Source organism: Sarcophilus harrisii, chromosome 2 (genome assembly GCF_902635505.1).
Source record: "Sarcophilus harrisii chromosome 2, mSarHar1.11, whole genome shotgun sequence".
NCBI lineage: Eukaryota > Metazoa > Chordata > Mammalia > Dasyuromorphia > Dasyuridae > Sarcophilus > Sarcophilus harrisii.
This window is the reverse complement of record NC_045427.1, coordinates 36,138,725-36,166,173: the sequence shown is the minus strand read 5'-3', so window position 1 is coordinate 36,166,173 and position 27,449 is coordinate 36,138,725. Positions and strand designations below refer to the sequence as shown.

At 36.0% G+C, this 27,449-nt stretch overlaps 1 protein-coding gene across 1 annotated transcript; it reads left to right on the top strand.

The window, feature by feature from the left end:
- The first annotated feature begins 521 nt into the window (after positions 1 to 521).
- LOC111718807 (WAP four-disulfide core domain protein 8-like) lies at positions 522 to 25,170 on the top strand. The gene is made up of 7 exons (XM_031949485.1): positions 522 to 756; positions 7,576 to 7,676; positions 17,939 to 18,085; positions 20,201 to 20,368; positions 21,264 to 21,404; positions 23,279 to 23,407; positions 24,202 to 25,170. Exons 1-7 carry the CDS (start codon positions 698 to 700, stop codon positions 24,207 to 24,209), a joined length of 753 nt encoding a protein of 250 aa, XP_031805345.1. The 5' UTR covers positions 522 to 697; the 3' UTR covers positions 24,210 to 25,170.
- The last annotated feature ends 2,279 nt before the right edge of the window (positions 25,171 to 27,449 follow it).

Sequence of the window (27,449 nt, the reverse complement as noted above, 5' to 3'; positions counted from 1 at the left end):
ATGTTTAATATAATTGGAAAGGTTTAACCTATGTCAGAATGATTGCTGTCTTGGGGAAGAGAAAAAGAGGGAGGGAAAGAGAAAATATGAAACTCAAAAGCTTATAAAAGTAAATGTTGAAAACTAATCAACAAAAACAAAGTAAATTTAAAAAATAAAAAACAAAACATAAATGAAAACCAAAAAAATTTCCCAAACATGTGGAAAATGCCATGAACTTTTGTTATTAAAGTCAGGACTGAATCATTTGCCCCTTCTCTACTTATTTGCTATCTTGGGAAGGGGAGAGGTAAGAGAGGGAGGGAAAAAATTGGAACCCAAACATCACTAAAATGAATGTTGGAAACTATCTTTTCATGTATTTGGAAAAATTAATTATTGAAGCTTTATAAGCTCAAGGAAGGACTTTTGCTTCTTCTCTGAATGCAACTTAGGCCCTTTACTATTACCCTATCCTGTGCTCAGGCAGAAGGGTTGGCACAGGCTGATGAAATAGATCAGATTGAGACATGCTTCTGGGACAGACAGTGAGTTCACTGCCATAGAAGCAAAATGTTCAGCTGGGGACATGGGGAGCTGATGAAGTCACGTGGAAGCCAGTCCCTTTTTTCTGTAGAGTCCGAAATTGATCTCTCAGAGATTAACTTGGACCTCAGCTCTCCTGATCACCTGTAGACAGACCTGATCCTGCTCTCTCATGTTCTTCTGGATACTTCAGACAATGACTGCTGGCACCCGGGGAAACCGAGCAAAGAGGTAGGGAATAGAACCAAGTAACCAAGCAAGAGAACCTGGGGTTTCAAATCCAACTATGCCATTTACTAACTTTATAACTTTGAGCAAGTCCCTGCTGGAGTAGAACTGTGGTGAAACTGCAGCCAGAAATATACCTGGAGAAGAATGGTAAATGTCCAGTCTGGCTCCATCCCAAAAATAGAAGGCTTTGCAGAAACTCCTCAATTGGAGAAGGGGGATAGTGAGTCAAGGGGATGCTTCAGAGTGGCCATGATGGCAAAGACTAAAGAATTAGAAGCACAGCCAGGTGAAAAATCTAGGCTTCTACTAAGGGACAGACTCTGAAGTCCCTTTTCAGCTCTAATTGTCTGATTTCTTGTGATTCAATTCTGGTTCCTCTTCTATTTAGTGTGCTCAACATAGAGGTTTGGGTGGACAAAAGGATTTTTACTAGTACTTAAAGGAAAATAAGGTAAATAGAGTGTAATTTCTAGAACAAAATTTTGAGTTGTAAAATTCAGAGATTTAATATTTTACTTTTTAAGTTATTTGATATTTTATTTTCCCTCAATTACATTTAATAAACAATTTTTAATTGTTTTTAAAAGTTTGACTTCCAGATTCCTTCCTTTCCTCCCTTCACACTAGGAGAGTAAGATACACACTATGTTCATCCCCCTTAGTTCCTTTAATGTGGACACTGGATCAAAGGGCCTGGAATCTGATATTCTGAAAGGCTAAGGAACTTGGTATGCAGCCAAAAATAACTTAGCCAGCCAAAATGAGCATTTTTTTCCAGGGAATAAGATAGACATTCAATGAAATAAGTGAATTTCATCTATTTCTGATGAAAAAAAAGGAACTAAAAAAAAAGTTTGATTTCCAAATATAGGACTCAAGAGAAGCCTAAAAAAAAATCATGGGAACTATATTTCTGTTATAAATATACATAAAGAACACATGTATAATTGGTTCTAGAAACTAGAGGTGAAAAGGAAATTGTACCAGAAAAAGGGTAAAGTGAGGGTACTACATCTCATGAAGAGGCAAAGGAAACCTATTATATCTGAGAGAAAGAAGGGAGGGAGGGAGGGGGTGAACATAGTGTGTATCTTACTTACTCTCATCAGAATTGGCTTAAAGAGAAAAATTTTAGACATATTCCATATACAGTGAAACTTCTCCCACCTCATGGAAAAGTGGGAGGGGAAAAGTGAAAAGGGAAGGAGTAAGCTAAGTGGAAGGGAATATAGAAATTGTGAGGAAGAGGGATAAGAAAGGGGGAGGAATTTTAAGGTGGAGGGAGGGATTCTAAAAAGGGAGGGCTGTGAGAAGCAAGTGGTGCTCACAAGTATAATACTGGGGAGAGGGATAAGGGGGAAGGAAAGGAGAAAAGCATAAGCAAAGCTTAACAAGATGGCAAGTAATACAGAATTAGTAATTTTAACCATAAATGTGAATGGGATAAACTCCCCCATAAAGAGGAAGTGGATAGCAGACTTGATTAAAAGCCAGAATCCTACAATATGTTGTTTACAGAAAACACACTTGAAGCAGGGTGATACATGCAGAGTAAAGGTAAAAGGTTGGAGCAGAATGTTCCAGGTGAACTCAAAAAATCAGGGGTAGCCATCCTGATCTCAGATCAAGCAAAAGCAAAAAATGGTCTAATTAAAAGAGATAAGGAAGGACACTATATCTTGTTAAAGGGTAGCATAGATAATGAAGCAATATCAATATTAAACATATATGCACCAAGTGGTGTAGCATCTAAATTCTTAAAAGAGAAATTAAGAGAGCTGCAAGAAGAAATAGATAAAAAATTATAATAGTGGGAGATCTCAACCTTGCACTCTCAGAATTAGATAAATCAAATCACAAAATAAATAAGAAAGAAGTCAAAGAGGTAAATAGAATGTTAGAAATGTTAGGTATGATAGATCTTTGGCGAAAACTAAATGGAGACAGAAAGGAGTATACTTTCTTCTCAGCAGTTCATGGAATCTATACAAAAATTGACCATACATTAGGACATAAAAACCTCAAATTCAAATGCAGAAAAGCAGCAATAGTAAATACATCCTCTTCAGATCACAGTGCAATGAAAATTATATTCAATAAAAAGCCAGGGGAAAATAGACTAAAAAATAATTGGAAACTAAATCATCCCATACTAAAGAATGATTGGGTGAAACAGCAAATCATAGACATAATTAATAACTTCACCCAAGAAAATGACAATAATGAGATGTCATATCAAAATGTGTGGGACGCAGCCAAAGTGATAATAAGGGGAAATTTTTTTTTATCTCTAGAGGCCTACTTGCATAAAATAGAGAAAGAGAAGGTCAATGAATTTGGTTTGCAACTAAAAATGCTAGAAAAGGAACAAATCAAAAACCCCCAGTCAAAGACTAAACTTGAAATTCTAAAAATAAAAGGAGAGATTAATAAAATTGAAAATAAAAAAAACTATTGAATTAATTAATAAAACTAAGAGTTGGTTCTATGAAAAAAATAGATAAACCCTTAGTAAATCTGATTAAAAAAAGGAAAGAAAAAAATCAAATTGTTAGTCTTAAAAATGAAAAGGGAGAACTTTCCATTAATGAAGAGGAAGTTTGAACAATAATTAGGAGTTACTTTGCCCAACTTTATGCCAATAAATTCAATAACTTAAATGAAATGGAAGAATACCTTCAAAAATATAGCTTGCCCAGATTAACAGAGGAAGAAGTAAATTGGTTAAACTGTCCCATCTTAGAAAAAGAAATAGAACAAGCTATTAATCAACAACCTAAGAAAAACTCCCCACACCATATGGATTTACATGTGAATTCTACAAAGCATTTAAAAAACAATTAACTCCAGTGCTATATAAACTATTTGAAAAAATAGGGATTGAAGGAGTCCTACCAAATTCCTTTTATGACACAGGCATGGTACTGATACTTAAACCAGGTAGGCTGAAAACAGAGAAAGAAAATTATAGACCAATCTTTCTAATGAATATTGATGCTAAAATCTTAAATAAAATATTAGCAAAAAGATTACAGAAAATCATCCCCAGGATAATACACTATGACCTAGTAGGATTTATACTAGGAATGCAGGACTACTTCAATATTAGGAAAACTATTAGCATAATTGACTATATCAATACCAAATTAACAAAAACCATATGATCATCTCAATAGATGCAGAAAAAGTATTTGATAAAATCCAACATCCATTCCTAATAAAATCACTTGAGAGTATAGGAATCAATGGACTTTTCCTTAAAATAATCAGGAGCATATATTTAAAATTGTCAGTAAACATTATATGTAATGGGGGAAAACTGGAACCATTCCCAGTAAGATCAGGGGTGAAACAAGGTTGCCCACTATCACCATTATTATTCAATATTATATTAGAAATACTAGCCTCAGCAATAGGAGTTGAGAAAGAGATTAAAGGAATTAGAGTAGGTAATGAGGAAACCAAATTATCACTCTTTGCAGATAATATGATGGTATACTTAGAGAACCCCAGAGATTCTACTAAAAAGCTATTAGAAAAAATTCACAACTTTAGCAAAGTTGCAGGATACAAAATAAATCCACATAAATCCTCAGCATTTTTATACATCACCAACAAACTCCAACAGCAAGAGATACAAAGAGAAATTCCATTCGAAAAAACTGTCGACAGCATAAAATATTTGGGAATCTATCTACCAAAGTAAAGTCAGGAATTATATGAGCAAAATTACAAAGTACTTTCCACACAAATAAAATCAAATTTAAATAATTGGAAAAATAGTAAGTGCTCTTGGATAGGCTGAGCGAATATAATAAAGATGACAATACTTCTTAAACTAATCTATTTATTTAGTGCTATACCAATCAGACTCTCAAGAAACTATTTTAATGACCTAGAGAAAATAACAACAAAATTCATATGGAAGAACAAAGGGTCAGGAATTTCAAGGGAATTAATGAAAAAAAAATCAAATGAAAGTGGCCTATCTGTACCTGATCTAAAACTATATTATAAAGCAGTGGTTACCAAAACCATTTGGTATTGGCTAAGAAATAGATTAGTTGATCAGTGGAATAGGTTAGGTTCACAAGACAAAATAGTCAATAGCTATAGCAATCTAATGTTTGACAAACCCTAAGATCCCAACTTTTGGGATAAGAATTCACTATTTGACAAAAACTGCTGGGAAAACTGGAAATTAGTATGGCAGAAACTAGGCATGGACCCATACTTAACACAAAAATCGAGATAAGATCAAAATGGGTCCATGATTTAAACGTAAAGAATGAGATTATAAATAAATTAGAGAAGCATAGGATAGCTACCTCTCAGATTTGTGGAGGAGGAATAAATTTGTGACCAAAGAATAATTAGAGATCATTATTGATCACAAAATAAAAAAAATTGATTATATCAAATTAAAAAGCCTTTGTACAAACAAAACTAATGCAAGCAAGATTAGAAGAGAAGCAATAAACTGGGAAACATTTTTACAGTTAAAGGTTCTGATAAAGGCCTCATTTCCAAAATATAAAGAGAATTGACTTTACTTTATAAGAAATCAAGCCATTCTCCAATTGATAAATGGTCAAAGGATATGAACAGACAATTTTCAGATAATGAAATAGAAACTATTTCTACTGATATGAAAGGGTGTTTCAAATCACTATTGATCAGAGAAATGCAAATTAAGACATTACACATCTATCAGATTGGCTAAGATGACAGGAAAAAATAATGATGAATGTTGGAGGGGATGCGGGAAAACTGGGACACTGATGCATTGTTGGTGGAGTTGTGAACGAATCAAACCATTCTGGAGAGCAATCTGGAATTATGCTCAAAAAGTTATCAAACTGTACATACCCTTTGATCCAGCAGTGTTACTACTAGGCTTATATCCCAAAGAGATACTAAAGAAAGGAAAGGGACCTGTATGTGCCAAAATGTTTGTGGTAGCCCTTTTTGTAATGACTAGAAACTGGAAACTGAATGGATGCCCATCAATTGGAGAATGGTTGGGTAAATTGTGGTACATTAATGTTATGGAATATTATTGTTCTGTAAGAGATGACCAGCAGGATGAATACAGAGAGGCTTAGAGAGACTTACATGAACTAATGCTAAGTGAGATGAGCAGAACCAGGAGATCATTATATACTTCAACAATGATACTGTATGAGGATGTATTCTGATGGAAGTGAATGTCTTTGGCAAAGAGAAGATCTAATTCAGTTTCAATTGATCAATGATGGACAGAATCAGCTATACCCAGAGAAGGAACATTGGGAAATGAATGTGGACTACTTGCATTTTTGTTTTACTTCCCAGGTTATTTTTACCTTCTGAATCCAACTCTTCCTGTACAATAAGAGAACTGTACAGTTCTGCACACATATATTGTATCTCAGATATATTATGACATATTTAACATTTATAAGACTGTTTGCCATCTAGGGGAGGGGTGGAGGGAGGGAAGGGAAAAGTTGGAACAGAAGTGAGTGCAAGGGATAATGTTGTAAAAAAAAATCACCCATACATATGTTCTGTCAATTAAAAGTTATAAAAAAAAATCAATGATATTTTGAATGTAACCTTTCAATGTCCCAAATAAGTATGAATCACAAAACAACTGATGGTTTACATTGATTTCTATCAATTGATTCCTATCAATAAACAAAAATATAACAAAATACAAAAACAATAAAAGCAGAAAGCCAGTTCTACCTCACCTTCATGAATATAGAATATTGTCAAATAAAGTAGGATGAGAAACTGGTGGAAATATCAGATAAGTGGCATGAATTTGGGTCTGGAAGGAAGAGAATGGTCTCATCTAGAAGATATGAGGAGGGAGTGCATTCCAGAAAGAAAGTTTGCACCAATTCCTAGGAGTGGGAAACAAAAAGATAAAGACAGCCACATGGCCAGTATATTGGATTTATGAGGAAGACTAATAGGGAATAAGGTTAAAAAGGCAGGTGAAGGCCACATGACTGAGGGCTTTGAATGCCAGACCGAATCACTACTTAGTTTAGTCTCAAGATAATGGGAGAGATCAACACATCTTCCAAGTCTTCTTATCCTTAAAGACACACTCAGAACCTCCCATCTTGGTTTGTCACCATGGCCAGATGTGTCATACTTTGTACTTCTCTTCCCTAGTGCCACCTAGATCTCATTCCTCTTCCAATTCACACTTGGTGCCTCTCTCAGTAAACATCCAGAATCACTGCTCCCCAATACTATTAGTCTTATTTTTTATAGAAACGGAAAATATCAGAGCTGGAAGGACCATCGAGATCAGCTCATTAAGAAGCAGAGGTCCAGGGTGGCTAATTGGTGCAGTGGATAGAGCACCATTCCTGAAGTCAGGAGGACCTGAGTTCAAATCTGGCCTCAGACACTTAACACTTCCTGGCTGTGTGGCCTTCGGCAAGTCACTTAACCCCAAATGCCTCAGCAAAAAAAAAAAAAGAAGAAAAAGAAAAAATAATAAAAATAAAAAAGCAGAGGCCCAAGGGTTAGGTGACTTTTCCAAGGCCACAAAAGTGATAAGTAGCCATCAGAATTTGAAAACAAGACTCGCCTTTAAATTAAATTAATTAATAAAAATATTAAATTATCAGGGTCATACAGCTAGTAATTTAAATTTTCACTGTTGCACTTTGCCTCTTTACCACATATGGTAACAGACGGTCATCATCCATTCACAATAAATCATATTCACATATGATTCTCTCCACTGGGACATTTTCAAAGGCTTAGACGTGTTTAAGCTTCTTCCTAACTCTATTCTCTCTACTTTATCTTCAGCCCCCATCATACATGGTTTTGGAAACGTGTGATCAACATCTTCCTGATCCTCAGTCTTTCCTTGAAATGGACACATGGTTTTATACATAAGAATTTTTCAGGTAGGTATAGAGAGGACCCTGCTCACCACCTGCAACTGCCCTGATGTCATTTCCCCAGTGACAGGCCATATTGAGTATGGGTTGAAGACTGGATTGTGGTTGAGGATTATGGGTAGATGGCTTGTTCATGGACAGGGTAGATGTCCACAAGGACCCACAGCCTGCGAAGGGACTCCAACAGAGAGAAATGTAATAATACACCATACACATCACCAAGTGATAATGGATTAAATAATATTGGAGAGGAAAAGTTGTTACAGCCCAAGCTAAAAATCAGAAGACTTGAGTTTGATTACGGGAATAATAATCACAATTAGAAATTCATCCAATGAAAATTAGGGGAAGAGCAGTATAGTAAAACACATTTGGGACTGGCCAAATGACAGAGAGCTAGAGTGACATAGGACCTCCCCAGTACTGAGAGGGTAACCTACCAAACTGGACACTTGAATGGCAAGGGAAGGGACTATGTGTTTGCAGAGCAGCTACTATGGAGCTGGCAAATGTGGTAAGTACTTTACAAACATTTTATATGATCCTCATAGGACTGTCTTCTTTTTACAAATGAGAAAATAGGCAAACAGAAGTTATGGGTCACAGAGTTCATAGAACTCAGGTTTTCCTAACACAACATCCCACTTGGCCACTTGCCTGCCCTTAAGTGCCTAAAAGGCCCTCGTTGGTGGTTACTCTGAGGGTAAACCTTGGAAATAAGACTCTTCCATCATGTCAGTACCTGATCTATCACCTTCTTTCATTTACACTGGCTTTCCCCTAGGCACAGAATACTCTCCCTCCTCAGCCGTTCTTTTCTCTGATTTACTTCAAGACTCAGGCGAAATTCCCATCCCTTGTCAAAGAAGGCTTTTTCTGCATCCACTAGCCCTAACCACCCCTCCCCTTTCAGATTATCTTCCTCCACACTGTTTGTATCTCATTTGTGTGCAGTTGTTTGCTTGTTGTCTCCCCCATTAGACTGAGAGCTTCTTGAGGGCAAGGCCTTTGCCTTTTTTTTAGTATTTCCAGCACTTAGCTCAGTGTCTGACAGAGAGTTGTTCTTCAGTCATTTTGGTGATGTCTAACTCTTTGTGACTCCATTTAGGATTTTCTTGGCGAAGACATTGAAATGGTTTGCCATTTCCTTCTCTAACTCATTTTACATGTGAGGAAATTGAGGTAAGCAGGGTTAAGTGCCTTTCTCAAGGTCACACAGCTACTAAGTGTCTTGAAAATAACTTGAACTCTTGAAAATAAATCTTCCTGACTTTAGAACTCACACTCTACCCACTACACCACCTGGATGCCATCTGACAGAGAGTTAGCACTTAATAAATGCTTCTTGATTGATAGACTGGGCTTGGAGCAGTGAATAGAGTGTCAGGGAGGGTTAGGGTTGGGACACCTGAGTTCAAATCCTGCTCCAGATACTTACTACCTCTGGGAGTTGTCTTGGACAACTCATTTAATCCTTCTGTACCTCAGTTTCCTCATCCTCGTGGACTTAATCTTCTCTTAAATTGTTTCCAATTTTAACCCTGTGAGCCTCAGGGACTTTCAGCTAATGATGAAGTGTAGCTCCTAGGGAGAATGTAGCGATTTCTGAGAAACCCTAAGGTTACCCTGTCTTGGGAATGCCACAAATAATGCTGACCATCAGAGAACAATCTGTTGGTCAGTAAACCATAGAATTCAATGGTGGAAACTGCTTCACCTCTATTCTATACTTTTCAAAAAGCCAAACAATTCAATAATGGGGGCAACCCACCCCTGCCACTCCTCAATTATATCTCTAAGCCATAAAATGAGCATATCAGTGACCTGAACCTAATCTTCCTTTCTCTTTCCTATAAAATTATCTTCTTGCTTCTGGCTCTTTGGTGAATTCCATTTTAACTTAGCCTGCCATTAAGCAGCCTAATAAATCTTTGTCCCTTAAGGTGGAGACAAACTGAGTTTGGGAATTCTTTTGCCATACTCACAACACCAACCTGGGGATGCTAACATTGTTAGAGTGTCTTCCACCTCAACACTAGTTCTAATTCTACTAAGAATCACCTTTCATGAATAAATAATTTTTTCCTTTCAATTTCTTCCTCTATAAAATAGCAATAAAAATGTCAGTCAGTTAGTTGTGTTGATAAGATTTTCTGAAACCACAGATTTTTGGTTTTTTGGTGAGAATAATTCTTTGGCTCTTCCCTTCCCCCTGCTTTCTCCCCTACCCACTGCCCACTGAAGGAGGCAGAGCCAAGATGGCAGAGTAAAGGCAGTAAACACCCAATGTCTCCCCCAAATCACTTCAAATTCCTTTAAATAGTGACTCTAAATAAATTTTAGAATGTCAGAACACTCCAAAAGATGTAGTAGAACACTTTCCAGCTGAAGGCAACTTAGGTCAGCAAAAAAATCTGTGTCACCAGGGTGAGAGACCAGAGCATAGTTCTGATGCAAACTGCACCAGTGCAGCCCCAGCTTCATGCCAATAAAGCAGGAACAGGTCTAGGGACCTCTAAATCAGCACCAGTACTAAGGGTTTCTAGACCTCTCAGCCTAGAGACACCAAGGAGGACTTGGAAGGTTAGCAGAAAAGGTTTGTGAAAACAGGATAGGAATCCAGGATGTAATCCCAGCACAGACCACACCAGTACAGCCTCAGCCCCAGCATCAGCAAAGCTGGACTCTGTTGCTTCGCACACTATATCTTACAGCTACAAGTGGGACAGGGATATTCCTAACATACAGGGCAGAAAAGAATACTTATGTCAGGTCCCTAGAAGGATCTCTAAAAACAACTGCACAAAATCCTTAAAGCTTGGGACAGTATACCCTCCACCCTGGTAATAGAACCCTACTTTAACAAAAGCTGAGTAATAGGCTAGAAAAAGGAGCGGACAACAAAGAAAGTTTCTGACCATAGAAAGTTACTATGGTGACAAGGAAGATCAAAACACATACTCAGAAGAAGATAAAAAAGTTAGAACTCCTATATCCAAAGTCTCCAAGAAAAATAAGAATTGGGTTCAGGTCATGGAAGAGTTCAAAAGGGATTTTGAAAATCAAGTAAGACAGAGGAAAAATCAGGAAAAGAATTGAGAGTGGTGCAAAAGGAAATACAAAAAGCTAATGAAGAGAAGAAGACTTTAAAAAGCAAAAGTGGTCAATTGGGGAAAATTATAAAAACTTATTAAGAAAAATAATTTCTTAAAAATTAGAATTGAGCCAAAGGATGTGAACAATTTAAAGATGATAAAATTAAAGCCATTTATAGTTACATGAAAAAAATGTTCTAAATATATTAGAGAAATGCAAATTGAAACAACTCTGAGGTACTACCTCAACACTTTTCAGATTGACTTAGATGACAGGAAAAGATAATGACAAATGTTGGAGGAGATGTGGGAAAACTGGGACATTAATTCATTGTTGGTAGAGTTGTGCTATGATCTAACCATTCTAGAGAGCAATTTGGAACTATGACCAAAGGGCTATCAAACTGTTCATACCCTTTGACCCAACAGTACCTTTACTGGGTCTGTATTCCAAGGAAAGGAGAAGAAAGGACCCACAAATGAAAAAAAATGTTTTAGCAGTTCTTTTTGTGGTAGCAAAGAACTGGAAAAGAAGTAGATGCCCATCAATAGGGGAATGGTTGAACATATAAAGGTAATGGAATATTATTATTCTATAAAAAATGATGAAAAATCTGAGTTCAGAAAGATCTAGCAAAATTTACACAAACTGATGCTGAGTAAAAAAAACAGAATCAGTAATATATCACAAGAATGTGTGATGATCAACTATGAAAGACTTGGTTCTTCTTAGTGGTTCAGTGATCCAAAATAATCCCATACATTTTGTACAGAAAATGCCATGTGCACACAGAAAAAGAACTAAGGAGACTAAATGTAAATCAACACATGTTATATTCCTTTCTTTTTTCTGTATTTCTAAAAAAATCTCTCCCATGGTTTTTCCCTTTTGCTCTGATTTTTCTCTCCCAACATAATTAATAAAGCAATGTGTATTTTTTAAAAAAGAAAAATGTAAGGACTGAGCAAATGGGAGCTAATGATTTTATGAGAAAGCAATATACAATAAATCAAAATTGCCAAAATGAAAAAAATTAGGGGGAAATGTGAAATATCTCTTTGGAAAAACAACTGCCCTAGAAAATCAGTTCAAGAGCAAGAAATTAAAAATTATTGATCTATTTGAAAGTCATGTTCAAAAAAAGAGTCTGGACATCATATTTCAAGAAATTATCAAAGAAAATTGTCCTGATATTCTAAAATCAGAGGGTAAAATAGAAATTGAAAGATTCTACTGATCACCTCCTAAAAGAGATACTAAAATGAACCTCCCAGGAATATGGTAGCCAAATTCCAGAACTCTTAGGTCAAGGAGAGAATATTGTAAGCATCCAGAAAGAAATAATTCAACTATAGTGGAGCTACAGACAAGATAACACAAGATTCAGCAGCTTCTTCATTAAAGGATAGCAGGCCTTAGAATATGATATTCCAAAGAGCAGTGGACTTCAGATTACAACCAAGAATACCCTCCCCAGAAAAAATGAGTATAATTCTTTAGGGAAATATTTAATGAAATAAATGATTTTCAAGCATTCATGATGAAAAGACCAGAGCTGAATAGAAAATTTTATTTTCAAATACAGGACTCAAGAGAAGTATAAGGAGGTAATCAGTATTATCATAAGAAACTTAATAAGATTTATCTGTTTACATTCCACTATGGGAGAATCATACTTGTAATTCATTAGAATTATTTTGGCATTTTGAAGGAGTATATATAGGTATAGGGCATAGGAAAGAGTTGAATATGAAAGGACAGTATCTAAAAAAAAAAGTGAAATTAAGGATTGAGAGAGGAATGTACTGAGAGAAAGGGAAGAGGAGAAGTGGAATGGTATAAATCATCTGCCATAAAAAAGAAACAAGAAAAAGCTTTTATAATAGAGGAGGAAAGGGGGAGGAAAGGGTGAGTCAGTGAGCCTTACTTTCATCGAAATTGGCTCAAAGAAGAAATAACATACACACTCAGGATGGGTATAAAAATCTACCTTATCCTGCAGGAAAATATGAGAGGACTGGAACATGGGAAGGGGGAGGGTGATAAAAAGAGAGGGCATATTGACGGAGGAAATGGTCAGTAGCAGAACACTTGAGGATAGAGAGATTGAAAGAAGAGAGAGAATAGAATAAATGGGGGGAATATAGCTAGCCATAGTAATTATAAAAAGAATTTTGAAGCAAATTTCTCTAATAAGACCTTATTTCTCAGAGAGAACTGAGTCAAATTTATAAAAAATGAGAGCCTCAGTTAATAAATGATCAAAAGATAGGATCTATACCCAAAGGGCTGTAAATAATAAAAATTGCAACCCGCACGAGAACTATATGCTAGACACCCACACTGGTGTCATAGACCTTTTCTGCTGACCTTCTAAGCTGCCTTCAGCTGGTAAATTCCATCTTTTTGGATGTTCTGACATTCTAAAAAAAAATTTAGAGTCATTATTTAAAGGAATTTGGAGTGGTTTGGAGATATTGGGAGAGTTCCTGCTTTTACTCTGCCTATAAATATATGCACATCTTTTGACCTGAAAATACCATTAGTAGGCATGAACCAAAAGAGATTTACAAAAAAAGGGAAAGGACTTCTATATACAAACATATTTATAGCAGTTCTCTTCTCAGGGCAAAAAATCCAAAACTGAGTGGATGTTCATCAGTAGAGGGATGGCTGAATAAATTATGTTATGTGATTGTCATGGAATATTGTTCTATAGGAAATGATGAGCCAGATAATCTCAGAAAAAAAAAAACCTGGAAAGGCCTCCATGAACTCAAGCAAAATGAAATGTTGTTGTTGTTTGCCTTTCTTCTCAAAGAGCACCATGACATCAGGGAAGTGATGCCATGACATCTAAATGAATTGGATTTAAGTGAGGGAGGGCTGTGCAAGGTCATCTACCTCACTTTCCCCTCTAGAATCAATTGAGTCCAGTGGCAAGATATAGAAGGAGAGGATTGGAGATAACCCTGGATGAAATAGGAAACCTTGGTCTTTTTAAGCTAAGGTCTTCAACAGGTCTCAGGTTAACTGGGGCTGCATCCATTCAGTGATTAAGACTAGGTAGCAGTTGAAGCCTTTAAAGAATCTCCTTCTTCACCTAGTCCAAAAAAAAAGCTAAATAAATAAATGAATGAATCTAGGAAGGGAAGGCCCTCAGGGTTTCTGATCAAACAAAAAATTATTGCTATTTACATTTAACCTAAGTCAATTAGGACCCAAATAATGACCAAATGGAGTTTAGCCTGGGATATATTGGTGGCTGGTCAATGAGAATCAGATTGGTTTTGGTTTAAGGCTTGGCCCTTAAGAATTCTAGCCAGTGGGAAAATTGGAAAAATAGTATGGCAGAAACTAAGCATGGACCAATACCCAAGAAAAGCTCGATATGGGTCCATGATTTAGACAAAAAGATATAGACATTATATAAGCAAATAGGGAGGACAAGCAATAATCTACTCTCAGATCTGTGGAGAAGGAAGGTATTTATGGCCAAAGAACAATTAGAAAACATTATGAAATACAAAATGGATATTTTTTATTATGTTAAATTTAAAAGGTTCTGTACAAACAAAAACAATATAGCCAAAATTAGAAGAGAAGCACAAAACTGGGGGGGGGGGAATTTTGCATCTAAAGGCTCTGATAAAGGCCTCATTTCTAAATATATATAGATTTGATTCAAATGTATAAGAATATAAGCAATTCTCCAATTGATTAATGGTCAAAGGATACAAACAGATAATTTTCAGGTGAAGAAATTAAAACCATTTCTGGTCATATGAAAAGGTGCTCTAAATCACTATTGATTAGAGAAATGCAAATTAAGAGAACTTTTACCTCTATCTCTAACACTACATACCTCTCAGACTGGCTAAGATGACAGGAAAAGATAATGACGAATGTTCGAGGGGATGTGGGAAAACTGGGACACTAATACATTGTTGGTGGAATTGTGAATTGATCCAACCATTCTGGAGAGCAATTTGAAACTATGCTAAAAAGGTTATCAAATTGTGCATATCCTTTGATCCAGCAGTGTTACTACTGGGATTATATCCCAAAGAGATCTTAAAGGAGGGAAAGGAACCCACATGTGCAAAAATGTTTGTGGCAACCTTTTTTGTAGTATAGATTTAGTACTGATATTGTTAAATCAAAACGTATACACAGTTGTTTAAATTTTCTGGCATAGTTCCAAATTGTTCTCCACAATGTTAGACTAATTCCAGACTTCTTAAATTATGGTCCATGATCCTATATGTGTTCTCATAACTGAATGTGGAGCTCTCAAAATTATGATTTATTATTAGTAAATGTTTGATGTGTATTTTACATACTTAATATAACTGGAATCATGTAAAAATTTCTCAGGCAAAAAGGAGTTACAAGTGGAAAAGTTTAAAAAGCTCTGGACTAGTTCACAGTTTTACCAACAAACAGTTCATTCCTGTTCCTATTTTCCCACGTAACATCAAGGAATTATCATTTCTCTTTTCTATCATCTTAGTCGATCCAATGGTTGTGAGGTGGTACCTCCCAATTGTTTTAATTTCTTTAATTATTAGTCATTTAAAGAATCTTTATAGGACAGTCATCCATTGTATCTGGGGCTATCTCCAGACCTCTTGAGCTATATCTTGCCACTAGACTCATATGGCTCTGGAGGAGAAAGTGAGAAAGGTTACTTCTCACAGCCCTCCCTTACTTAAATCCAGTTTACCCGCATGTCATGGCATCACCTCCCTGATTTCATGATCCTCTTCAAGAACAAAAAACCAAACAACATATGACTAATGATTACTTTGATTTCTTCCTATTAAAATTCCCTCATTAAATCTCTTTGACCATTTATCAATTGAGAATTTTTTTTCTTATGTATTTGGCTGAATTCCTTATATATTTGAGACATGAAATCTTTATCAGAGACACATGCTCTAAAGATTTTCCCCCAGTTTCCTATTTTCCTTCTAATTTTAACTGCATTGGTTCTGTATGTGAGAAAAATCTTTTAAATTTTATACAACTAAAATTAGCTATTTTACTTTCTGTTAACTTCTTTATATCTATTCTTTCATCATGAATTCTTTCCCTAAATATAGATTTGACAAGTAATTTCTCCCATGTCCTAAATTCGCGCTTATGATATCATCCTTTATATCTAAATCATGTGATCATTTTGACCTTGAAATGTTGAGCCGAAATGTCTAGTTTCAGGCAGACTGCTTTCCAGTCTTTCCACAAGTTTTTGTCAAATAATGAGTTCTTGCCCCAGAAACCAGAATCTTCAGATTTATCAAACATGTAGTGTGTTCATTTGTTTCTTTATTTTATTAACCTAACCTGTTTCATTGATCAACTATTAAATTTCTTATCCAAATTGTTTTGATGATTACAATATAATTTGAGATCTGATACTATTGATCTTCTTCCTTCACATTTTTCCCATTGATTCTTTTAATTCTTAACCTTTTGTTCTTCCAGAAGAATTTTGCTATTATTTTTTCTAGTTCTACAAAATGATTCTCTTGTAATTTGGTTGTATGACACTGAACAAGTAAGTTAATTTTAGCAGAATTAACAATTAATGTAGTTGTTTGGCCCATCCATGAGCAATTAATAGATATCTTTATTTGTGTGGAGTGTTTTATAATTGTTTTCTCATGTAGAGGTCAAAGACCCTTTCTCAAATGCATTTCTTACTGAATTATGCTCAGAGAAAAAGATGCATTTATTATTTCTGCTCTTCTAAATTTGTTTATGAAGGTTTTATGCCTTAATTCTGACCTATGCAGAGCTGAGAAATAGGTATGTACTCATTCTCTTTTCCCTTTCAATATTCTCCACAAGTTTACCACATCTAACTATTCTAAAAAGTTTATCTCCTAAACTTCTTTATTCATTTTATAGTTAGATTTATCTAGGTATGATAGGAGTAAATTGAGGTCCCCTATTAGTATAGTTTTATTGCTTATTTCTTCCCATTTGTCATTTCTTGCCATTTGTACTTTTTCATTTCTTCTTCACTTATGTGATCCTGACTGGCTCCACAGTATTTGAATTTTTTCCCTTTCTGGCTTTTTTTAGTCTTTTTTTCTTGACCTGGGAGTTCTGAATTTAGACCATAATATTTTAGGAGTTCTGGATTTAAATAATAATATTCCTGAATTTTTATTTGGAGATTTCTGTCGGGAGGTGATTGGTGAATATTTTTAATTTCTGCTTTTCCCTCTGGTTCTAAGATGTCTGGACAGTTTTTTAATTTCTTGAAATATAATGTCCAGTAGTCCAATCATTTTAAAGTTAGGTCTCTTCTAAATCCATGTTCCAGATCAGTTATTTTTTCTATGAGATATTTCACATTTTCTTCTATTTTTGTCAATCTTTTGACTTTATTGTTTCTTGATATCCCATGGATCTAGTTTCTTTTTCTTAAATAGATAATTTTGATCTCAAGGAATCATTTTCTTTAATATTTTTGTGCCTCTTCTATCAAGCTGTTAATTTTCTTTCCACACTTTTCTTGAATTGCTCTAATTTCTTGTCCAATGTTTCCTCTACTTTTCTTATTCAATTAAAAAAATTTGCTATTAAAAATCATTTTAAAGAGCTTTTCTAAAAGAAGCAAAAGACAGTCTCTGATCTCAAAGAGCTTCCAATATAATGTTCCTTTTCCTTCATTTGTCTTCTCTTCCCTATTCCCAGGAGCATTCTCCTAAACCATACATGATTGGCTGACATCTCTAAAAGAAACAACCCCCCATGATCCAACTAAGATAGTTGTGGGGGGAGATTGTCTTTTCCCACTTCCATTTCCAGTATTGGAAATTCTCTTTGTCTCCTATTCTGAAGCTCCTGAGAATCCCATTTTCTAAGATTCTTCCAGCTCTGACATTCTGTGTCTGTAAGATCATGGATTTCGGGCTTGAAGGAATCTTATGGGTTATGCCATCCAAGTTTTTCACTTTGTAAGTGAGAGAGGTGAGATCAGAAAAGTCAAGTGATTTTCCCAGTATCATACAGTTCAGCAAATGGCAAAAATCAGAATTTGAATTCAGATCTTCTGATTCTAATTTTAGTGCTTGTTCCACTGTATCACACTACTCCTTCAAAGTTCTCATCCATCTAATGTTTTTCATTATCTAACATTTCTCTTTCATCTCATTAAGTACCTAGGAGGTCAGGAATATGTCCAACCCAAAATATAACATGTGACCTTGTGGAAAAGGATCAGTGTGTCATGGATTTCGACTGCAAATCTCCAATGAAGTGCTGCAAATACAACTGTGGGAAGAAATGCTTGAAGCCATACATAGGTAATGAAAAATCCTGAATAGGAATTGTTTTAGGTTTCCCTGCAACAGATTGTTGTTGTTGTTCACCCTTCCTCCTAGAAGAAGACCAATGACACCAAAAGGGATGTGTTGACTTGCAAGGGAATTGGATTTGAGTGAGGCAGAGCTGGGCAGTTATTAGCTCTCAGGGCAAGACTCAAATGCAAAAAGAGTTCTGAGTTAGTGAGTATCAGGCAAGTCAATTGTTCTGTTCAGACTCCTCCTAAACAGTCAACAATGTTGACTCCAGGTAAATGGCTCAATAGAGCATTTGCAATGTCAATGGATATGTTATCATGGGAGTAAAAAAGTAAAAAAAAAAAAAAAAAAAAAAGTTTAAAAAAAAGTAAAAAAAAAAAAAAAATCCAGTTAGTCTTTTGTTATATATCCTGTAAATCCAAGTTCATTTCTCCCTGCACTCTCTACTTGCAAGAGAGTGTACTCCGGGTTTGGGGAACGTTTTATTACAATTTCTTAGTTAGTACCTTGTTGAATATCTGCTCCTAAAAGGTAAAAAAAAATCTGTTCAAATGATGATTCTGCATTAAGCAACTATGTTACCTTGGGCTCTAGGGCTCAGTTCCCTTAACTAAAAAATGAAGAGGTTGTTACATAGTAAGCATTTATTAAAATGCACAGAAAATTATATACAGCATAAATATATACATAACAAGTATATATGTGTTATGGATGTATGAACATGTGTATATATGAACATGAAGTAGATATTTACATTCTGCAATGAATAATGGACATTAATTGGCTAATATATGAGTTTTTTAAAACCTAAATATGGGTACCTAAGTTAGTAGTATTTCAACATGGTATGATCCAGGAAGAGGTCTCTTTTCTACCCTCTTGGTGTGCTCCTTACACAGGTGATATCTCTGCTCCTTTTGTGACTGTGAGCACCCCTCTTCATCCTAAAACTGTATCCCAGAAACTGAATGAAATGAAATGTTTGGGATCAAAACACAAAGATAATGATAAATAGTAAATAAAACAAAAAGATAATAAAACATAAAGAAAATGATAGAGATGAAAAGAATCTTTGAAAGTTCTCTACACCCTGATCCTTCCAATACAAAAATTAAAATTCAGAAAGTCGTTGCCAAAGTTGCCTCACTGGTATCTTGGCTAACTAATTTGTGGACACAGAGAGATACTTACTTCCTTTAAAAGGAAGCAAACAAGTATTTATTAAGCATCGACTGTGTGCTTGATCATCATAACTCCAGGAAACACATGCTATTACTATCCATCATTTTGTCATTAAGAAAACTGAGGCAGCCAGAAATTAAAGGACTTGCCTGGTCACACTGTTAGTAAGTGTGTGAGATTGAATTTGAACTCAGGTCTCTCTGGCTATAAGACTGACATTTTATCTACTCTAGTATCTACATATGAAACCCCAGCAAAGCTAGATCTGGAAATCAAAAGATATGACTCAAGTCATCTCCCCACCTCTTATTTTATGAATCAGATGAAATACTTAATCTTCCCAAGGCTGTTTACTCTTTCATCAAATAAAAATGATATCTGTCTCACTAGTCTTATAGTATTTTGTGCCTTAAATGAGATAATGGATATGGAAATATTTTCTTGATAATATAAGCAATTATAATTATTATTGTTATTATAATTATCATTCTTCTATTCATCCTTGAAAACTGAACAGATTATCTTGAGTCACAAGTTTACTACTAACGATCACCTTCATCTACAAAATGAGGATCTTTAACAAGATGACTCCCAAAGTCCCTTCCAACTCTAAGTGAATGGTCCAAATTATCCCCTCTTGTTTGCTGGGTACTTTCAGTTTTGTTTCAAAGATACTCAACTATTCCATCCAAGCTCCATGAGACATCTGCAAGAGTGAGAAAAAAACCAAGTATAAACCTATAGTTTTATACCAATTTTCAATTTGTATGGAGGACTGGAGAGGGAAAGGGATTTGCTTAAGACCACAGGCAGAAGGAATGGCAGAGCTCAGGCCAAGTCCCATAGTCCTGACTGGGACTGGGAAGCTACAGCAAGCACATAGAGGAAAGGAATCTGTTCCCATTATTTGTCCCTCATTTTTCATCCTTCACCCAGAAATATGCCTCCTAATTCCAGAAGTGGGTGACTGTGAAAATTTTTCCTTACGATGGTTCTATAGTACCAAGGCACGGGCCTGCAAACATTTCTTCTACAGTGGCTGCGATGGGAATGTCAATAATTTTCCCACCAAGAAAATCTGTGAGCAATCTTGTGCAGGAACTGGTGAGTGGCTAAGTATGGCAGACCTGGGGCTGAAGGGTTGGGTTTGGGGATAAAGGGAAGAGCCTACTTGATCTTTCAAGACCCCATAAAAATCACCTAGTTCAGAGGTTTTTACCCCTTTTTGTATGGAATGGTACCTTGGCAGTCTGGAAAATATGAGCTCCTCAGAATAATGATATTTTCATTTTAACTAATTATTTAAGGAAATATTCAAATTCAGCTAGAAGTTACTAAAATAAAGATGTATTTTTCTTTCTACCATTCGAGTTAACAGTCTAACTGAAAATTATTTGACACCTACTTGGTCTAATCTGATTCTTCTATAGAAGGGAAAAACTGAGGCTCAGAGAGAGGAAAATTATTTGACTGAGGTCATAGTTCAGATGAAGGCAGCGTATGGGAGGGGAAAGGAAAGATTGGTTACTGCCTAAGGTTAGTTAGCTGACTATATTCAGAGCCTCATCTTGATCATTTTGGGGAGCAGAGTATCAAGGATGTGGAAGATACAGTTTTCAGTAATCCTCTATAACAATGCCTTTGGACTTAGAAAAAGGAGAGGAGTGAGGAGTGGATTAGAGGGAAATTGTCCTGGAGAAGGGTTTAGAAATTCAGGGGTCCTCAAACTTTTTAAATAGGGGGCCAGTTCACTGTCCCTCAGACTGTTGGAGGGCTGGACTATAGTAAAAACAAAACCTTTGTTTTGTGGGCCTTTAAATAAAGAAACTTCATAGCCCTGGGTGAGGGGGATAAAGGTCCTCAGCTGCCGCATCTGGCCCGCGGCTGTAGTTTGAGGACTCTTGGTTTAGATCATGCTTTGAAGGACAAAAGGGATATTATTTTGGTGGGAAGCAGGGGTGGCTGCAAATAATGGGAGTACCTGTGTCTTCTCTTTCAGTCAGGCCAGGAAAGTGTCCACCATTCCCCTTCAAAGGTTTTAAAAACTGTTCCGTGCCCTGTCATAAAGACCAGCAGTGTCAGAAACCATATAAATGCTGTGCTTCTAGTTGTGGCTTCGTGTGTACCCCACCCTGGAAAGGTGAGATCTGGAGGTAGGATTTTTTGCTCAAAGCTGGCCAGCAGTTCCTATGGTCTTGTAATGGAGAAAGCCACCTGCACCCAGAAAGAGGGACTGAGTGTGGATCACAACATAGTCTTTTCACTTTTTTGTTTTGTTTGCTTGCATTTTGTTTTCTCCCTCATTTTTCCCCTTTTGATCTAATTTTTCTTGTGCACCACGACAATTGTAGAAATGTATATAGAAGAATTGCATGTGTTTAACATATATTGGATTATTTTCCATCTAAGGATGGGGGTGAGGGAAAGGAGGAAGAAAAAAATTTGGAACACAAGGTTTTGCAAAAGTGGACATTGAAAACTATCTATGCATAAGTTTTTTTTTTCTTTTTTCTTTTTATTTAATTTTTAAGCATATTTCAAGAATATGCATATGTTTTGAAAATAAAAAAAAACTTTGAAATAAAAAGATTTTAAACGTTGGCCAGACACAAGACCAGAATTAGAGATATGCGACATCTAGGCTGGCCATGAGCAGAGATTCCCAGCATCCAAGTTGGTCATAAATAGTATTTAATCTTAGAACTGAAGGAGAAGAATTCATTTCATTTTGCTGAGAAGAACACTGGGATTCAGGGAGAATCTTTGCCTTTTAGAGCTTCCCAATTTGTTTTAGTCAAATTGAGGGGGCTAGCCAAACTTTTAAAATCAATGACTGGCTGCCCTCTAGTTCCTTCAGCTTAATCAAAGGCCAGTTGTTGCCATTATAAGAAGCTCGACTCCTGGAAGCAGAGAAGAGAGCCAATCATGGATTCAAGAAAGAATTAGTCTTGGCAATGAGAAAGTGAGCTACATAGAGAAGCAGGACCGTAGAGACCAAGAGAGAAACATTCTTAAGAGAGACACCACACCCAGGGAGGACATAGGAAGAAGCAGGATATCAAGATCCTGCACTATCAGAGATCTATGTCTCCTTGACACATATATTCCCTAAGTGTGTACTTCTTACTAGCCCAAATGTCCTCACTCTTTTTACTGATGCAATATGTGTCTGTGGGAGAGTATGCCCCAACTTTCAAGGGGAGTGTTGCATAGTAATTATTCCTATAATGCCATTACAATAAATACTTCTTTTGGGAGGAGAAAATGATGTCAACTGGGTGACTATTAAAGATAAATGCACCAGCATGAGCTCATAAGCTGTAACCTTAGGAATATGTGTCCATAAAGCAACTTCAACCCCAGGTATTTGGACCTTTCACGGTCCTTTCCAGCTCTAACATTCTGTATCCTAGCATGTAAGTTCCCTTCCAAGTCGAACATTCTATGTTCTGCACTTTAAAGTTTTTTCTAGATGCAACATTTTAGGAATCTATTATCTAAAACAGTGGTTCTCAAAGTATGGTCTAGAGAATCCTGGGGATCTCTGAAACCCTTTTAGAGGGTCTACAAATTCAAAAATAGTTTATATTTCCAATATGGTAAATGTCTATAAATATAATCCAGATAAACAAAAATGCTTTGGAGAGATCCTCAATCATTTTTAATAGGATAAAGATACTGAAAACAAAAGTTTGAGAACCACTGATCTCAAAGGACTAATAACGTAAGGAAATCAGCTTCCTGTGACAGATTTATCAGAGGAGATTTTTAGGAATGCATAGACATTTTAGCTTACTAAAGGACCTAGGGCTATTGTCCCTGGTGATTCCTTAAGAGAACAAAGGAAAGGGCACAGCCAAAAGAAAAACTTGGCAGTCTGGCTTTGTAGTAACCCATCAGATATTTATCCAAATAATTCTTGTGAGGTAAAATCTTTAGCATCAACTAAGACCGCTAAAGGCTGAGTTCTAGGCCTGGATCATGGACTTGTCTGCTTTTTTTGTGTTGTAACAGTTAAGCCCTGGGACTGTCCGCCTCAACCATCCACCTGCATGGTTATTCAGAAACCCTTGTGTCAGAATGATGAAGAATGTGGAACTGATGAAAAGTGCTGTACTAATTGTGGCTTCACATGCATTAAAAGTTAGTAATGGCTTAGATTGGGGAAAGGTGGGATGGAAGGGAAGTAAGAGCCCTTGGAAATAATGTCAAGTCCCCCTCCTTACTGGATATCTGATTTTGGGCTCTTAGGTTTGGAAAGGAAAGAGTTGATGATGGCAAATGGGGCCCAGCTCAAAGGGAAAAAAAGATGGAGCAAATTCTCTCCTAGTTAGAAAGTCCAGAGCCCCTTGCCACCAAGATCTGTAACAAAAGCTAGGCTAAGTTAGGAGAAGTTTCCTTTCATCCACCGCATCTTCCACCAGAGTTCCAGGGAAATGAGCCAATTTCAAGGCCTTTGCAGAAGTCCCTGGATCTTAAGATATTGCTGAGAGCCACCTTGCTATGTAGCTCCTGGATCCACATCCTAAGATATGGGTGAGGAGTCCTTCATCTATTTTGTATTATAGATCCCTCGATCTTCTTGTCCATTTCTAGTAAAGTCAATGGACCCCATCATTGAATGTTTTCTTAACCGCATGAAATAGAATATATAAGATTACAAAGGAATTCAATCTTTTCGAAACAAAGTTATCAGTTTTTTTTTTTAAATTCATGGACTCCCAGGTTAAGAACCCTTTAGATAGAGATTAATCTGACCTTCAGGATCATCACCACATTTTACACATGAAAGAAACTGAGGCCCAGAGAGTTTAAATAACTTTTCCGAGATAATATGGGAAGTAGATAGTAATAATAATGATGATAATGTTAACTAATACTTCTATAATGCTTTCAGATTTGCAAAGGTTTTACATATGTCATCTCATTTGATTTAGGAAATTAACCAGTCCTTATAATCTAGCTGTCATGATGGCTCGCAACTGTATTGGCTGAACTTTTGACTGAAAAAGATCCAAATGAGGAAAAAACTTGAATCATGAAAAAGAAGGAATTCTTCTCAAATCTTGGGAAGGATCTAATTTGTGGAACACCACCATCATTTTTCATGCCAACGAATTCTTTTCCCACATATTATGGAATAGTCTTTGTCCTCTAGAATTCCTGCCCACATCCTTCATTGTCTTTTTTCATTTATCCTTTAAAAGAAATGTTTTCCCTCTTCGTCTTTGTCTGTTAAAATGCTATTTGTTCTTCAGCTTCCAAGTCAGATGTTCTCTCCTTCATGAAGCCTTCCCTATTCCCCTCAGTAAGTAATGGCTCTTCCTGGCACCTCACTTTGTTTGCATCATGTATATAAGGTGAAACAGCATTATTAACAAAAACCTGACTTTAGGTTGGAGTTTCTCTTTTATACATACTGGCTCTGTAAACCTGGGCAGGTCAGTGATCTAGGCCAGTAGTACTAAGATCAAGCAGCAATGGGGGCCATTAAGCCATAGCTAAGAATCCTTGCGGGCACATGTTGACTTAGAAAATCATCAGTAAACATTATCTATGTTTTATTGTATTTACATTTATTTTGTGAAATATTTTTCAATCAATTAATTTGAGGGGATACCCTTTAAATTATGAAACAGCTGAACAAGTTGTGGTATATACTAAAATGAAATATTATTGTGCTATAAGAAATGGTGAGCAAAATGGTTTCAGAGACACATGGGAAGACTTACATGAGCTGATGCAAAATAAAGTGAGCAGACTCAGAATAACACCATACACAGGAACAGAAATGTTGTAAGGATAATCAAATGTGAAAAACTTAGCTTCTCTGACCAAGACAATGATCCAAGACGATTTCAAAGGTTCCATGACAAAAAAAAAATGGGTATGTGATTCTTTCCAACAATGAGATGACTGAGACCAGTTCCAATGATCTTGTGATGAAGAGAAAGAGCCATCTACACCCAAAGAAAGGACTGTGGGAACTGAGTGTGTAACAAGACAGTATTTTCACCTTTTTTTTGTTGTTTGCTTGCATTTTGTTTTCTTTCTCATCTTTGATCAGATTTTTCTTGTGCAGCAAGATTATTGTATAAATATATTGCATTTAACATATATTTTAACATGTTTAACGTATGTTGGATTACTTGCCATCTAAGGGAGGGGATGAGGGGAAAGAAGAAAATTGGAACACAAGGTTTTGTAAGAGTCAATGTTGAAAAATTATCCTTGCATATGTTTTGAAAATAAAAAGCTTTAATTTAAAAAAAACAAATTATATTCATTTTATTAAAGCATGAGGCCTATTATAAAGCCCTTCTATCCAAATATATATATATATATTCCTATGTAATTTATACAAACTATATATTACTTATTCTTCTACCTCCTATTTAAATAATTGGCTAGATACATATTACTAAGTGAATAATTACTAACAATCATTATCCTTTATAAAGCCCTAATGAACTAATACTATTTAGAGTTACGGTAGGGGTCCTTACGGAATCAACATTCTCACTATCTTTTCCCCTGATATTATATATCACAGATTTCTGGGTTACTTTCTCATCCCTTTGGAGATAAGAATTGTGTAACACCTAAGAAATGATTGAGAGAGATGAGAGAAAAGAGAGAAATGAACATTAGTCTTGAAGTGGACAGAGAAGAAGATAATATTAACTCATTTTTATTTAATCCTTTGAGTTTTTATGAAGTTTTGCCCACACAAGAGCCCTCCAGTAAGGTAGTGTGAGAATCATACTCTATATTTTATCAGTCATAAACTGTAGAGTTAGAAAGAATCTTGAAGATCATCTCCAATGAACCAATGGTCCTCTGCTCAGGGAATGTAGACCACCTCAGAAGGGGTGAATCACAGTGATTTGGGAACATAAGATCAGATGAAACCTGAGAGGTTAACTAATCTAATGCTTTCATTTTTCCAGAATTGTAAGTGTTTTGGAAATAAGTGTCAGAGATGGGAGGATTCCAAAGCAGGCCTCTAAGATTCTCTGAGATTTGGAAAACCCTCTCATCAAATGATTCCAGATAATGTATAAACTAACAAGTATCAGAGTTAAGGAAAGAAACAAAATCTTTAAAACTTGGAGGAAATGGCATGTTTCAGTGTTTTTCCATTGAAAACAATGGCTACATTCATAATAACCTTTTGTTCTTAAGATCTTTCAGTGAATAGATACTGAGAAAAAAAAACCAGGGGCATCTAGGTGGCAAAGTAGATAGAGTGCTGGTCTTCGAATCAGGAAGATTTATTCTCATGAGTTCTAGCCTCAGACCCTTATTAGTTGTATGACTCTGAGCAAGTCACTTAACCTTGTTTGGTTCAATTTTCTCATCTATAAAATGAGCAAGAGAGGAAAAAGGAAAACCATTCCAGCATCTTTGTTAAGAAGATCCCAAATGAGGTCACAAGGAGTCAGGATGACAGAACAGTTAACTCCCAACTTAGGATGACTCTAGTTTAAGTCCTCCTTCTATTGAGAAGAAATTATTTCTCTGCATCTTCCTCTCATTTTCCCTAGTTCTGGCTTCTGATAGAACAAACCTAATTGCTCCTCCACAGGACTCTTAAATACTTGAGGACAGCAATCACATTCCCCATCTTGTCTTCTTCAGGCTAGATGACTCCACTTCCTTCAACTGATACTTGTATGGCAGCCTCTAATCCCCTCATGATCCTAATATATCATGTGGAACATGCTCTAATACACCAATATCATTTAATACTTTTTTGTGTGTTGTTAGTCACGTTCAACTCTTTGGAACCCCATTCAATATTTTCTTGGCAAAAATACTGGAATAGATTGAATTTCCTTCTCCAGCTTATTTTACAGATGAGGAAAGTGAGGCAAATAGGTTCACATAACTTACCCAGGATCATACAGCTAGTAAGAGTCCAAAGCCAGGCTTTTTGACTCCAGGCTGGCATTTGTGCACTATGGAGCCTCCTAGGGATCCCCTAATACAGCAGGTGATTAATAATGTTTGCTAATAAGGAACTGATTGATTCCCTTAGTCAATCAATCAGTATCAATTACCCTGAAAGATTTTGGGAATAAACTAAACTTTCATTTAGTTGGTGAGTTTAGCCTCTTTCTGGGGAGTAAGAGCCTATGGTTTGTGACCTGGTTTAAAAAATTTGATAATTGGATTTCACTAT